Source organism: Mastomys coucha, unplaced genomic scaffold (genome assembly GCF_008632895.1).
Source record: "Mastomys coucha isolate ucsf_1 unplaced genomic scaffold, UCSF_Mcou_1 pScaffold12, whole genome shotgun sequence".
NCBI lineage: Eukaryota > Metazoa > Chordata > Mammalia > Rodentia > Muridae > Mastomys > Mastomys coucha.
In genome coordinates, this window is record NW_022196894.1 from 55,056,311 (window position 1) to 55,068,659 (window position 12,349).

Genomic DNA, 12,349 nt, shown 5'->3' on the forward strand with positions numbered 1-12,349 from the left:
CATTTGAAATATAAATAAAGAAAATATCTAATAAAAAAATAAATTTAAAAAAAGAAAAAAAAGAACGTCCTTGTTAGTCATTGTATCTGATTTTAAGAGAAAGATTAGCAACATCAGAAAAAAAGTTATTCCTACATATGAAATAATTCTCAAACTGGTTCTCAGAACTTAGAAGCAATTACAAAACAAAAATTAAACTTTAGACTTGGAAGGCTAAAAGCACCACTGAAAATGTTGCATTGTTCAGTCTTTTAGCTATTATTCCTTTTTGCTTAGGAAGTTATAAAATAGGTACAGTGTACTTCTTTGTACCTCTTGGGCAAACATTTAGTGCTTTGAAATATAGCCCTGTTAGCACCCTGAGAAGTAAGGGGCCCAAGGTCATCACAGGGTTGTTTGTTTTTCTACCAACTGATAAAGACACTGAGAATGTAGTGGCTCGCTCAAGGTGACACTGTATGTATTCACCCTGCTACGCAACTGACCTTTCAGTCAGAACCAAAGGACAGAAACCAAAACTACAGTTAAGTTTTTAAGTAAGAAGGCAGTTCCCATTTTGGTTACGGGAAGCCTAGAGTTTGCACAGGCTTTGCCTCAGCAACTTTTGTTCTCTCACATCCTTTTGGAGTAAGGATGGAGGGCCCTTTGAAAACTCTGAGGGCCAAGGCAGATCTGGGAACAGAGGCTACCATTATCATGACACGTATGGTACACAATGGGCCCAGACCATAATCAAGGACTCTGCCTTTTCATTGGTTACTACCAGAAATATACTCACTAACCATATGTAACCATATATCCACAAAAGAAATAGCATAATTGCATGGAGAGCTACTAGACAGAAGATATGAAAACAATCACAGTAAGTGACACTGTCAACGTTACTGAGTGTGACACGTCTGGGCCTGAGGCCTCCTGTTGGTTCTGTAATGAGTGGTTGAGTAGACAGGCAAGGAACAAAACAAAAAAAGGAGTCGAAGAGGCTTCTTTTAAAGGGGATATGGGGTGAAGTTGGCTTGCCTTTCCTTATAAAGCCTTCTTCCATCAACCAGCCACCCATCCCTCCCCAGTAAAAACAGGGGCGGCCTCTAAATGCCAAGAGAATAATTGTCTGTGTTTTGCATGCTGAAATCGGCTTGGCAAGCTCTCCACCTTGCAAAGAATACAAAGAGCTTAGTTTAGTCTGTGTGTAAAGGCCTCATGATCATTACCCAAAACATCCAAGGCGACACGTGGGGAGGGGGACAGTTCTTTGTTTCCCCCTAATTGTAAGCGTCTGACATCCATTTATTTACTTACAGCTCCTAGCAGCAGCCACCTCCTGGTCAACACACACTCTTGGCGGCCCTGAATGCTTTCTAACAAAGGGCTACATGGAACCACACACAGTGGGCAGGCAGAATCCTCAAACTCAGTGTGTCTCAGCCTCAGAGGACCTGCTGCAGTCCACAGACTTCAGAGTGTATGAGATCCAGCCCCACTCCACAGGCTAGAAAACAGCAACACAGGGAAAGCTCTCTTCTGATGGAGCTGATTCTACCGAAGGCCAGCTCCCCTCTCTGGCACTTCCTCAGTGAGGGCATAAGGAAAACACATCAGTTGGAAGACCCAAGCGCTGACCCAAACTCTTAGGGTCTAGCTGGAGCCATGATACCTTTCCATGGTGACCTGGCTAATGTGTTTTCCTTGATATACCTGTGCACCTGTTACTTATACAGACTTCCTGATTTTGTACCATGTTTCTTCCCAATGCCTACGACAGCTTGAATGTAAACCATACTGTTTTAATCTCTCACTGCTTCCAGTTGCAGGTGGTTCATGGAACAGGATGGGCCACCTCAAAAATTTTGCTGACACAGCTGTTAGCACTCTGGTGAAGGTATCTGTCCTAACTTGACACAGGTCATTAATTCTAATGAGAAAGAACTCATGCAACATACAAGGTTCACAGAGACTGGATTAGATCTGAAGTCAGTAAGAGTTCCTGCTTTGCCACTTACCATCTCTGTGGATTGGGGCAGGCTGACTGAACCTCATAAGGCTTAGGTTCTTGGAACCCATATTAAAGCAGGGATTGTTCATAACATGAACTCATAGGGTTTCTTTCCAAGAAGACCATGCATCTCAAGTATGCTAGCATGGTCTCTGGAGCTAGTAAGTTCTGGGTTACTCCTATGATGGATTCTGAAACTCTTCATTAACCTTTGGGTGAGCACACTGTTCTAAATCAGCATCCTCTGTTGTCTTGTTTAGTACAGGTCTAGAGTTTGGACCTAAACATCTGCTCCACTGGACTGGTCTGACTGCTAAGGCACTGGGGTGACCTGACCTGCTTTGTAAAGGATAAGGAAGATGGCTGAGAAAGCCAACAATTCTTTCTGGGAGACTCTTGAGTACTCTCAAAGACAGGTTTTTGTTTTTGAGGATTTGTATCTTTTTAGAGCTGGAAATGCAGATTGGATTATGAGCAAGTAACATTTTAATAGATGCAAGAATATTTAAACAGACAGCAACAGAGCTGTGGGGCTGGAGACCTGCATACTGGTGTTGGTGCTGTGTGACCTCAGGCACATCTGCTAACTTCTAGGGACCTTAATTACAGAAGTTAGGAGACTAGACATATCTAGACCTGATTAGAAAAAACATTCAAAAAGAAGAGAAAGATTAAATGACTGGCATAATACCACCTCACTTCTTAAGAAAAAACTGAGCAAGAAGAAATATATAAGTGATGTAGTTTGAAAACCTAAAAGAATCCTATGATTTTCAAGAGACCCCTGATTTAGGCCTGGGAGTATGGCTTTTAAAGCTAACTTGAATTACATGAAAACAATTTTCTTTTTTCTCCTTTATTCCACCCAGATCTGGAAATGATTCTTAGCCTTGTTTCAACCTTAAATGAGAAAAGACTCTTTAAAGAGCCACTGATTTGTAATGGAAAACTTGGATAAATCAACTATTTATACTCAAGAGATTTTTATATTTCTTTTTGTCCTTTCTCCATCACACAGAGCTAAGAAAAGCCATGATGTAAGTTTGCCCCCTTAGACCTCATCAGCAGGCTATTTATTCTGTACCTACAGCCTAGCTGCTTCAGGGATTGCAACAGTTAGTACAGAAGAACCAAAGAGCAAAATGGAGGCAGTGAATGCCAGTGGGTCTAGCTTAAGCAAGGAGGGAGACAGACAGACAGACAGACAGACAGACAGACGGGGAACAGAGAAAGACAGACACAGAGAAAGACAGACAGATAGATAGATAGATAGATAGATAGATAGATAGATAGATAGATAGATAGATAGATCAATAGATGGACGGATGGATGGACAGATGGGTGGATGGATGGACAGAGAAAGGGTGGGTGGGAGAGTGCAAAGGTTTATATCACTGGCCCAGTATTTGATGAAGTTATTTAAGCTTCCCAATCTAAAATTCCTCATTGGCAAAATAGGATGAATAGCTGTCATTTGAGGGTAAACAATGGATACATGAAAGATATTTATAAATAGCCACTTGATAGGCTAACCTGGAATAAGTATTCATTAATGCCCCTTATTAAGTTTTGGGGTCTATATCTAAAATTCCAACTGAGAGCTGACAAGTAAAGAGTTGCTAAAATCTCCCCTATAAACACACCCCTAATAATCTGTTGGTGTATGTGTGTGTATGTGTTGTTGTTGTTGTTATTTTGTTTTTTGGGTGTTTAAGATCTGAGAAATTGTGTTCCTCAGAACGACTCAGGTCTAATGAAGAGTAACAGTCTAGAGAGGCATAGTCATAGTATGCTGTGTGCTGGATGACAAGGCCTGGAACCTGGCTGTACAAGGAGTCAGCTGAAAACCTGTGAATTTAGAATAGAGTAATCCTTCCCATTAAAGAATGACACTATAGTGAAGGAAGGAGCTTTCTGCTTTAGTTCTGAGAAAGAACCAGGTATACGACTTGACCATACTGGGAGCCAGCTGCATCTACTAACAAGAAGGGCCCTTTTCTTTCCGTGCCACTGAGCAGGTGGCGATGGAAGACCTGAGGTCCTGGTGCTTTGGGGACTGCTCACATCTGAGTCTGCAATGTCTGCTCTTAGAACTCGATCCCTGGGAATGGCTGGGAATGGGACTCCACTTTCCATTCCCTTCTCTGAGCCATGTCCATGCCCCACAGGAAAAAAAAAATACCAATAGGAGAATGTGTGGGTGATTTTCTTCTAATTAAAAATGAGAGAAAAAGATAACAAGAGCTCAATACTAAACTAGGTTATCTGATTTGTGATTTGTCTTGGCACCGTCAGATAGATTTAGTACAGCTGGCTGAGTTCAATGTCTTCAATGATGGTGACTAGGGCAATAAAAAGAAACTTTAAAAAAAAAATCTTTTTTGAGAAACCAAATAAAATTCCAACAGGATTTTTTCCCCTAAGCTGGCCATGCAAGCACAACCTGGCTGTTCTGTGACTTAGCACTGCTAACATCTATTTATAGAAAGCATTTTCATACATGAATCACATTTACCATAAGGCAGATGATATTAAAAACCTAAGTCACTCTGCTGAGAACCCTGCACTCTTGCTACAGTTCTGTCCCTTTTCCCTTAAAGGAACTAAGTTTTAGCTTAATGGTTTAATGCAGAGAAAGTGGAAACTGAAAAGCTATCAGGCAAGTTAATAATAAAAATCATCAAAATATGTGCTATTCAAACTTAAAACTTTGGGTCATTCCCAGCAATGAGGTAGCATAAAATTGTTCTGCATTATATGCAGTTCCCTAATCATCAAAATAAACAATTCACACATAAAATTTCCCACATGTTTAAGTCCAGTTTCAAGAACACAATATTAATAAAATAGGACATGCCCCAAAACAAAGCTAATGCTGATCAAATAAAAGTATGACAAACATTCAGCTCATTTTATGTGTCCAGGGAGGAGAATTAGCCATGATCAGGGGAAGTGGTATCAAGTGTGTTCTAAATTCAGTGAAATTAAAAGAAGAAGGCTAGTTTGCCTTCAGGGTCCAATGCCACATCCCCACCTAGCATATTACCGTGTGTGTATGTAAACACACACCCAGCTTCTTGTAGACATGCTCTTTGGTCTTTGATGACATGAGTTTACAACTTCATTTCATCTTTATCAAGCCTTTCCCTACTTCTGTTTAGTTTTACTTTTTGCTACAAGTCTTTTAAGCTTATATAAGATAATACACATGGCACACTTACATGGGTAGTGTATGAATGGCTACATGCCACTTCAGCAGAGTCTCTTGCTGCACTTCTACCCAGTGGTTTACAGATGAGTCATCTTTACTAGGGAACAGCCCTCACCCAACCAGCTCTGCTGAGGAAGAACTGCATTATTCAGTCATCCAGTAAATCCTGAGTAAATGCTGAGGTTCAAGTCCTCTAAATATGGGGACACGGGCATCAACAATAGGAGTCTTGTGTGCTCACTCACAGGGTGCACCATAAATCCACTAGAAGGTACCATTATCTTCACTTCACAGGGAGGACTCGGATCCGAGGCTGCAGAATCATCCCCTTGGAGCAAAGATTTAATCCCAGAGCTACCAAGTTCTACAAACCTTGTTCTGTATTCTGTGCTGAAGCATGTTTCCTGCCATTCTAAAATGTTAGCAAGGTGGTCAGGAAGGAAACGAATAGTTGGGAGTAACTGTACATTCAAATACGTTTCTATGTATGTGTAGTGCATAGAAGGGAAACAAATCCTACTGAAGACACCAGGTGCTCAGAGCCAAAGCTTGTGGATTTATGTTATTTGGAGTTTTGTGTGATTCAGGATCCTTACTAACGAGCGACAGGATGGTGATTTTATGCGTACTGTACACAGATGACCAAATTAGAACTCAATTTTGCTATTATACTTTTTAGAAGTATAATCTTTGACAGGTTATTTAACAATTCCAAACTTTAGTTTTCTTCCCTACAAAATGGAGAGAGGGAAAATAAATAATATTGTACTGATTAGTTAGTTAATTAATGAGAACCATGTTGAATAAGGTACAGGGTGAGCACTAAATAAATGTTAGTTATCACAGCTACTATTATTTTTTAAGTCAAAGTACTTTTGATTGGTTACCTTAATATTATATTAAATGAAAAAGACCCAAACTTATTTTTGGAGACTTTCCCAAGTTACTTTATACAAATAAAATATTATCATATTTCTTTCATAATTCACGTGTAAAATTAATCATACATTAATACTAAATGTATTTCTGAATAACTACTCAGTTCTGTGGAATAAACACTTTGATATATAAGATTAATAAAGTAACTTCAAAAAGTTTTATGGGTAAGGACTTGACTTGGTGAATAGAATAAGTTTCTACTTACATATGCCGACTTCCTATACCTAAATTAAGAGAAAAAAAAAGGCTGCAAATTTTCTGTGGTCCTTCTTTTACATTGACACATTCTTACCAAAATATGCCATAATTTCAACTAGCTTAAACCAAAGAAAAACAGACGGAGGTCACTGCATAGGAAAACAAAATTCAATCTACTTCTCACTGCCAACTACATGGTATCTGTATCCATAGATACAAGACAACAGAGAATCACAAAACTGCAGTGTGGGAAGCCCCGAGACTTCAGAGTTCATCTAGTCTCAGGCCTCGGCCCTGCTGTCAGGGGATCTATTATTTATTGAGCAAGAAACAAAGTAGAGGTCAAGGGAAAGAACCCCTGGGTTCTTGTTCCATCTTGAATGATCTTATAGGGTCAACATAACCCAAATTTCTCATGTTGTAAGCAGGAAGTCAGGCCTGCCTAATTAAGGGAAGAACTGGAAGCAGAAGGCAGGCTTCCTGATCCTCAGTCCATGAGCTCAAAGGTCATAATCATATAAAGGACAGCTAAGCTTGCGTACTATTGGTGCTTTCTGAAAGCAGCAAGTCACCATTATATGGCATTTAGTATTTAAAGCAAAAAGCAATTATCCACCACCCTGCTGCAAGCTTTGGGAAATGACACTTAAAAAAATTCCTAAGCCACCATTGCAAATACATCTTTCTTTACCTCGGTCTCTATCTCTGAGCCATGTACAGATGTATTTTAAAATTGCCAAGAGAAACAATGAAGTCACTGATAGTATAATGCATGAGTATCATGAAATTCATGCCTTTGTTTTCTTCCTCTCCATAATTACTTCTCATTACCGATCATGTTGTGGTTGTTGGCAGAGGGGGAAGGAAACTCCACCACTGTAAACATGTAGAGACATATTCACTCCGTAGACCAGGCACCTATACATGCTGGGTCTGTTCTCAATCAATGTGAGTGCTGCTCCACTAATCACCAATAACACAGCTACGCACCCTAGCTCCCAAACAGACCTGATAGTCTCAAAAGAAAACAAAAAAACAAACTATAGTCATGTATAAAAGAACCAAAACCATGCTATTAAAATTGTGGAGTTGTTTTTTCTGTTTGCAGATTGTCACTGGCTCTCCTTTGTCAGAGTTCAGCTTTACCACTTAGGAGTGAGGGAAGAGCAGCAAGCACGGAAGCTACTCAGGCTTCTGCGGCAGCTTGGGCAGTTTTCATGAGCAACACTGAGCAAGCTTTCTGCTAAAAGAAGCTCCTGTTACCTTGCTATGATGGAAAGGCATACCTAGAAATGATAAGGGAAGAGGAATACTTATTGATTAATAACAGAAAACAAGGTGATTCTTATTCATAAGCAACTGTTCCCTACAAGAGTATGTAATCAAAGAATCACAGAATATAGCATAGAAATCCTTTAAGAAAAAATACAGCTGAAGAGGTAAATATGCTTTTATCACTTTTAAATTGGATTTTTTTATTGTGTAGGCAAGGTGGATTTTTTTTTCAAATGCCTGATTCTTTTGTGTGAACATCTCCCTCCATCCACAGAGGAATCTGTTTTCCCACTCTTGTATCTGGGGCTGGCCTTGTGATGTACATCAACCCAGAAAGCAAGAGCTTGAGTTGCAGTTGTCACACTGTTGCTATGCTGCTCTGACACTACAATGGTGAACATGGGTCTAGCCTACTGAAGGATGAGACCAGAGCTATTGTTAGAGAGAAACACCATATAGCAATCTGGCTAAAGCCCCAGCACTCCAAATAGCCTACAGCTAGATACATGTGAAGCACTGCATCTTAGACCAATGCAAGATGGATGAAGCTACAGAGTGAACTGTAGAATTCTGAGTCATGGTGGCCATTACTGTTGTAATTTTAGAATACTTTGGAACAATGATATACACTTGAGACAGAAGGCCCACAAAGTACAAGGAGCAAAATTGGTCACCCCGTGGAAGACTCACTCAAACTGGAGCATCAGGGAAGGTACATCTCAGGAGACAACAGTGATTAACCATATGAGGGCTTGGGGAACAGCTCTATAGTAGAACAAATAATTGGCACTATCCTCAGCAACTCTCCCCACCCAAGATATACATTATGAGACACATTGTTTCTCCAGGGCAGAGCAAGGCTATCCTTGATGTATTCAAGAAAATACAATGACTGGAGAAAAATTATTAAAAATGCAATTTATATTTATCTTTTCCCTTTTTATTCTTAAATACATTTTCATAAAGCACATACTATGTTAATATACAAGTGCATGAACACCATTTACAATTAAATTAGTATATGTATAGTAAAATTTTCCATTGTCATCTCTCCCATTCATCATAATGTCTACTTGGTATGGTTTAGTTCCAGTCACTTCAAAGGCTGAGAAAAAGGTTTGTCAGAGTTCAGGTATTTGGAACCAATCCAAGTAACAAAGTAACAAAATAAATTATATGCAAGCAATCACACACACACACACACACACACACACATACACCTACTTCTGTACTTTTGCTTTTCTCAAATTAGTGAACTGTCCCTGGATACTCAGGAAAGAACTAGTGATAACTTCTGCCACAGATCACTGTTCATTGATACTGCACTTATGTTAGGAATTCCTTATAGCCAGGCAGCAAGAATTATGTCTTTCTTTTTCTTTTTTTGGGCAGTTGTTTTGTATTTGTCTTAAGCAATATAGCACATTGGCATTTTGACATCGGTTTTTAAAATGTGGGCTCAGTGACTACATGTGCTCTCACTTCCTATATTAAGAAATTCCCCTGTACTCCATATCCTCACTACACAACGAAGATACTATTCTGGACTTCACAGTGTTCTCAAGGGTCTTGAGGTAGCATGCAAAAGGTGCTCCACAATGCTCCACTTAGAGGAACAAGCATATCAGGTGATACTTTAGGACACACATACTTCACAGCTCAAAATTCCACTCATATTTTTTATTGTGTATTCCTAAAAAATATTTCTAAGAAAAAATGCATATACATTAGAAAAATATGAGCAAGAATGTCCCAAGTGTCTGTTTGATGGGGAAGGGTAAATTATTTTAAAAATCTATGAAGAGAAAAGATGAAGTAAGTAAGTAAATGGTATACTATTCATACTATTCAATGAAACGCTATATAGCAAGCAAAATATATAAACAGAAAAAAAGATGAATTTTTAAAATATAGGATTAATAAAATCAAGTTTCAGAAACATTCTATAGGCATTGGCCTAAAAACATGCAAAGCAATACTACATATTATTCAGTGATGTGCACATAACTGCTTCCACAATACACTACATGTAAAACTGTTTTCTCTTATACACAGTAACTTACTAAAGGGTCACAAGTATACACAGTAGCCCATGGCAGCAGTTAACGTGTATGCTTGCAGTCCCCCCCCCCCAATTTTAAAGGATATTATTGGGTACTGAAAGTAAGCACCAGTGATTTAATTATGGGGTGGGGGTTAACTAGATATGGTACTACATGACTGCTCTCATTCAGTACCCTGGAGGCAGAGACGGGAGGGTTGGCGCTTGTTTGAGGCCAGCCTGGTCTACATAATGATTTTTATATATAGTGAAAATACTTCCTCGACAAAATGAACACTGGAAAGTTATCTGCCTGGATGTTAGTTACTGGAGTCCACGATAAGCTTCAATCTAGTTAGAAACCTCAACATAAAATAGTTTTTCTTATTGTCCATAATCTGACTAGCTTATCCTCAGCTATGGAGTTCATATGGTCCATTTCCGGTCAGCTATTCTTCCCAGATGCCACTGTTAAACAAGTGAGAATACCAAATATGAGCTGTGACTTATCTCAGTTATACTTTTGGAATTTTGGTAGGCTGTTAGGAATATAGTTAAGGAGTGAGACTGGGTGTTTTTAATACTGAACGTTGCCTTAATAACAAAGTAACCTAAAGTATTCTCTAGCAGACTTTCTGCCCTACCTTTCTCAGTGTTAACAAGAGGAAAATGTACATATAATAAGTAGCAACAACTTCAAAAGGAAGTAATATGAAGCTAAAGAACAAACCATTAGCACACTCATCCTTTCGCAATTATGTTAAGTATGTCTTGATGTAAGTAAGCACTGAGCCACAGTTGGAGGTATGACCTGAGTTCCTGTGGTGGAATGTGTGGTGGATGCAGTTCAAACACAGTCTGTTTACCCATGGACATAAGTGGCTTTAATCACAGCAGAACAAGCTTTTAAAATGTTGACTTTAAAAGGAGAAGTGTAAATAAGACCGTGATTTATGAATCTGCTAATACCCTTCCCTCTTGTACATATTAGAAAGATCAACTTTGGGCCTGTGGTAAATATTACAAGAAGGTAGTGTTGTTAAGGCGTAATAGGTACTTATAACACTCTATGTCTAGTAAGAGGTACAAATTGTCTTCTCTTTTCCTAGTCCTTGAAGAATGCGTTCCAGAAGCAGCAAAGCTGAGGGCTCAGCCCCAAAGCAAATCCCAAGACATAGCAAATTCCAGGACAGTATCCAGGACATGAAGCACAGAGCACAAAAAAAAGACTCCTCCAGCGAGTCAGAAGGGGCCCTTCTACGTCCCGTGTCAGAGGGGTCACACACTGGCAAAGGACACCAAACAGAAGACCTCTCAAGAGATGACTTACTATTTCTCCTCAGCATTCTGGAGGGAGAACTGCAGGTCAGCTCGGCTGGGGCCATCCCTACCATGATCTAAGGGGAAGCCTAGTTGTGAATTTCGTGTGCTTGCTGCGAGAGAAATTGATAGCTGTGGTTCATATTCATGTATCTCCAAAAGCAAAGCTTGACTACACAAAGAGAATTCTCTTCTACTAACTCAAGAAATAATTGCAATTAATCATATCTAAAAGGGGGTTGTCATCATGACATGAAATCGGCATGCATGCCGTGAAAGGCCACATCCTCTGCTCACAGGCTCATCTCAGTAATCATGCCAGACAGATCACTTCTACACTGGTTTAAACAACAGTGAGCATTCTGTACCCCATGTAAACTAGCTCCTCGGCATCATTAATCATTTTATTTCTATAAAAAACTACAAACAGCTGCTACACATAAGAAGAATCTTACTTCCTAACTTTTGAAAGTCCAAATGACAGTCCACTGAGAGTTATCTCCTCTCCTGCTGGAAACCAATGAAATAGCCCCCAATGCAGTAAAGGGATTACTTTTGTAAAATCCTGTTAACTGTTAACACGTAAGTGAAGTGTAAGAAGAATGAAGGGACGTGATTTGGTCACCTTCTCCAAAAGGTACCAAATATGGTACCTTTTTCTTGAAAGAGCATGCAAAACACCATCAGCTGTCACATGAGCCTGTGTGCTGAGCCTGGGAGTAGATAAGCAATCTTTCTGAAATACTGTTTGTTCTTCTAGGCTCGAGATGAAGTCATAGGCATTTTAAGGGCTGAAAAAATAGACCTGGCTTTGCTGGAAGCTCAGTATGGGTTTGTCACTCCAAAAAAGGTGCTGGAGGCTCTCCAGAGAGATGCTTTTCAAGCAAAGTCTGCCCCATGGCAGGAGGACATCTATGAGAAACCAATGAATGAGGTAAGCACCACATCAGGCGTGGGCACTTAGAAGGCAGAAGCACACTGTCAGTCAAGAGCCTGGGCACACCAAGTGATCCTGACACGCACCCCTTTTCAGTTCTTCACAATTGCACATCCTGATGCTCTTAAAACCTACCCAAATCGATAAATACTACGAGTTTTGTGGGAGAGAAAAATGAATGACAGCCAAGATGCTTCCACCTTCATTTGTTTCTTGTTTCTTACAATCATACTGAAATATAAAATGGAAGAGCTTACATATATACAAATCCTGCAAGTATATGTATTGGGGGGGGGGCTTGATGGCTATCCAGACTATAATAAAAAGCAGATCCAGTTCAATTATCAAGGTTAAAATAGTGAGGTATTATGTCATACAAAGTTTGATCATTAAAAAGAAATTATCAGCCGGGCAGTGGTGGCGCATGCCTTTAAT

The 12,349-nt window shown here is 39.6% G+C and overlaps 2 protein-coding genes across 5 annotated transcripts in view; one reads left to right on the forward strand and one right to left on the reverse strand.

Annotated features, from left to right (window-relative positions):
• Positions 1–12,349, reverse strand: part of Cmss1 (cms1 ribosomal small subunit homolog) — a 302,226-nt gene that overhangs the window by 199,401 nt on the left and 90,476 nt on the right. The window lies entirely within an intron of this gene.
• The window catches only part of Filip1l (filamin A interacting protein 1 like), a 245,065-nt gene that overhangs the window by 141,702 nt on the left and 91,014 nt on the right, over positions 1–12,349 (forward strand). For both annotated transcript variants that reach the window (XM_031364147.1, XM_031364148.1), the window contains exons 2-3: positions 10,767–11,022; positions 11,738–11,911. In XM_031364147.1, coding sequence (XP_031220007.1) covers positions 10,777–11,022; positions 11,738–11,911 — 420 coding nt within the window. In that variant the 5' untranslated portion in view covers positions 10,767–10,776. The remainder of the gene's footprint in view (positions 1–10,766; positions 11,023–11,737; positions 11,912–12,349) is intronic.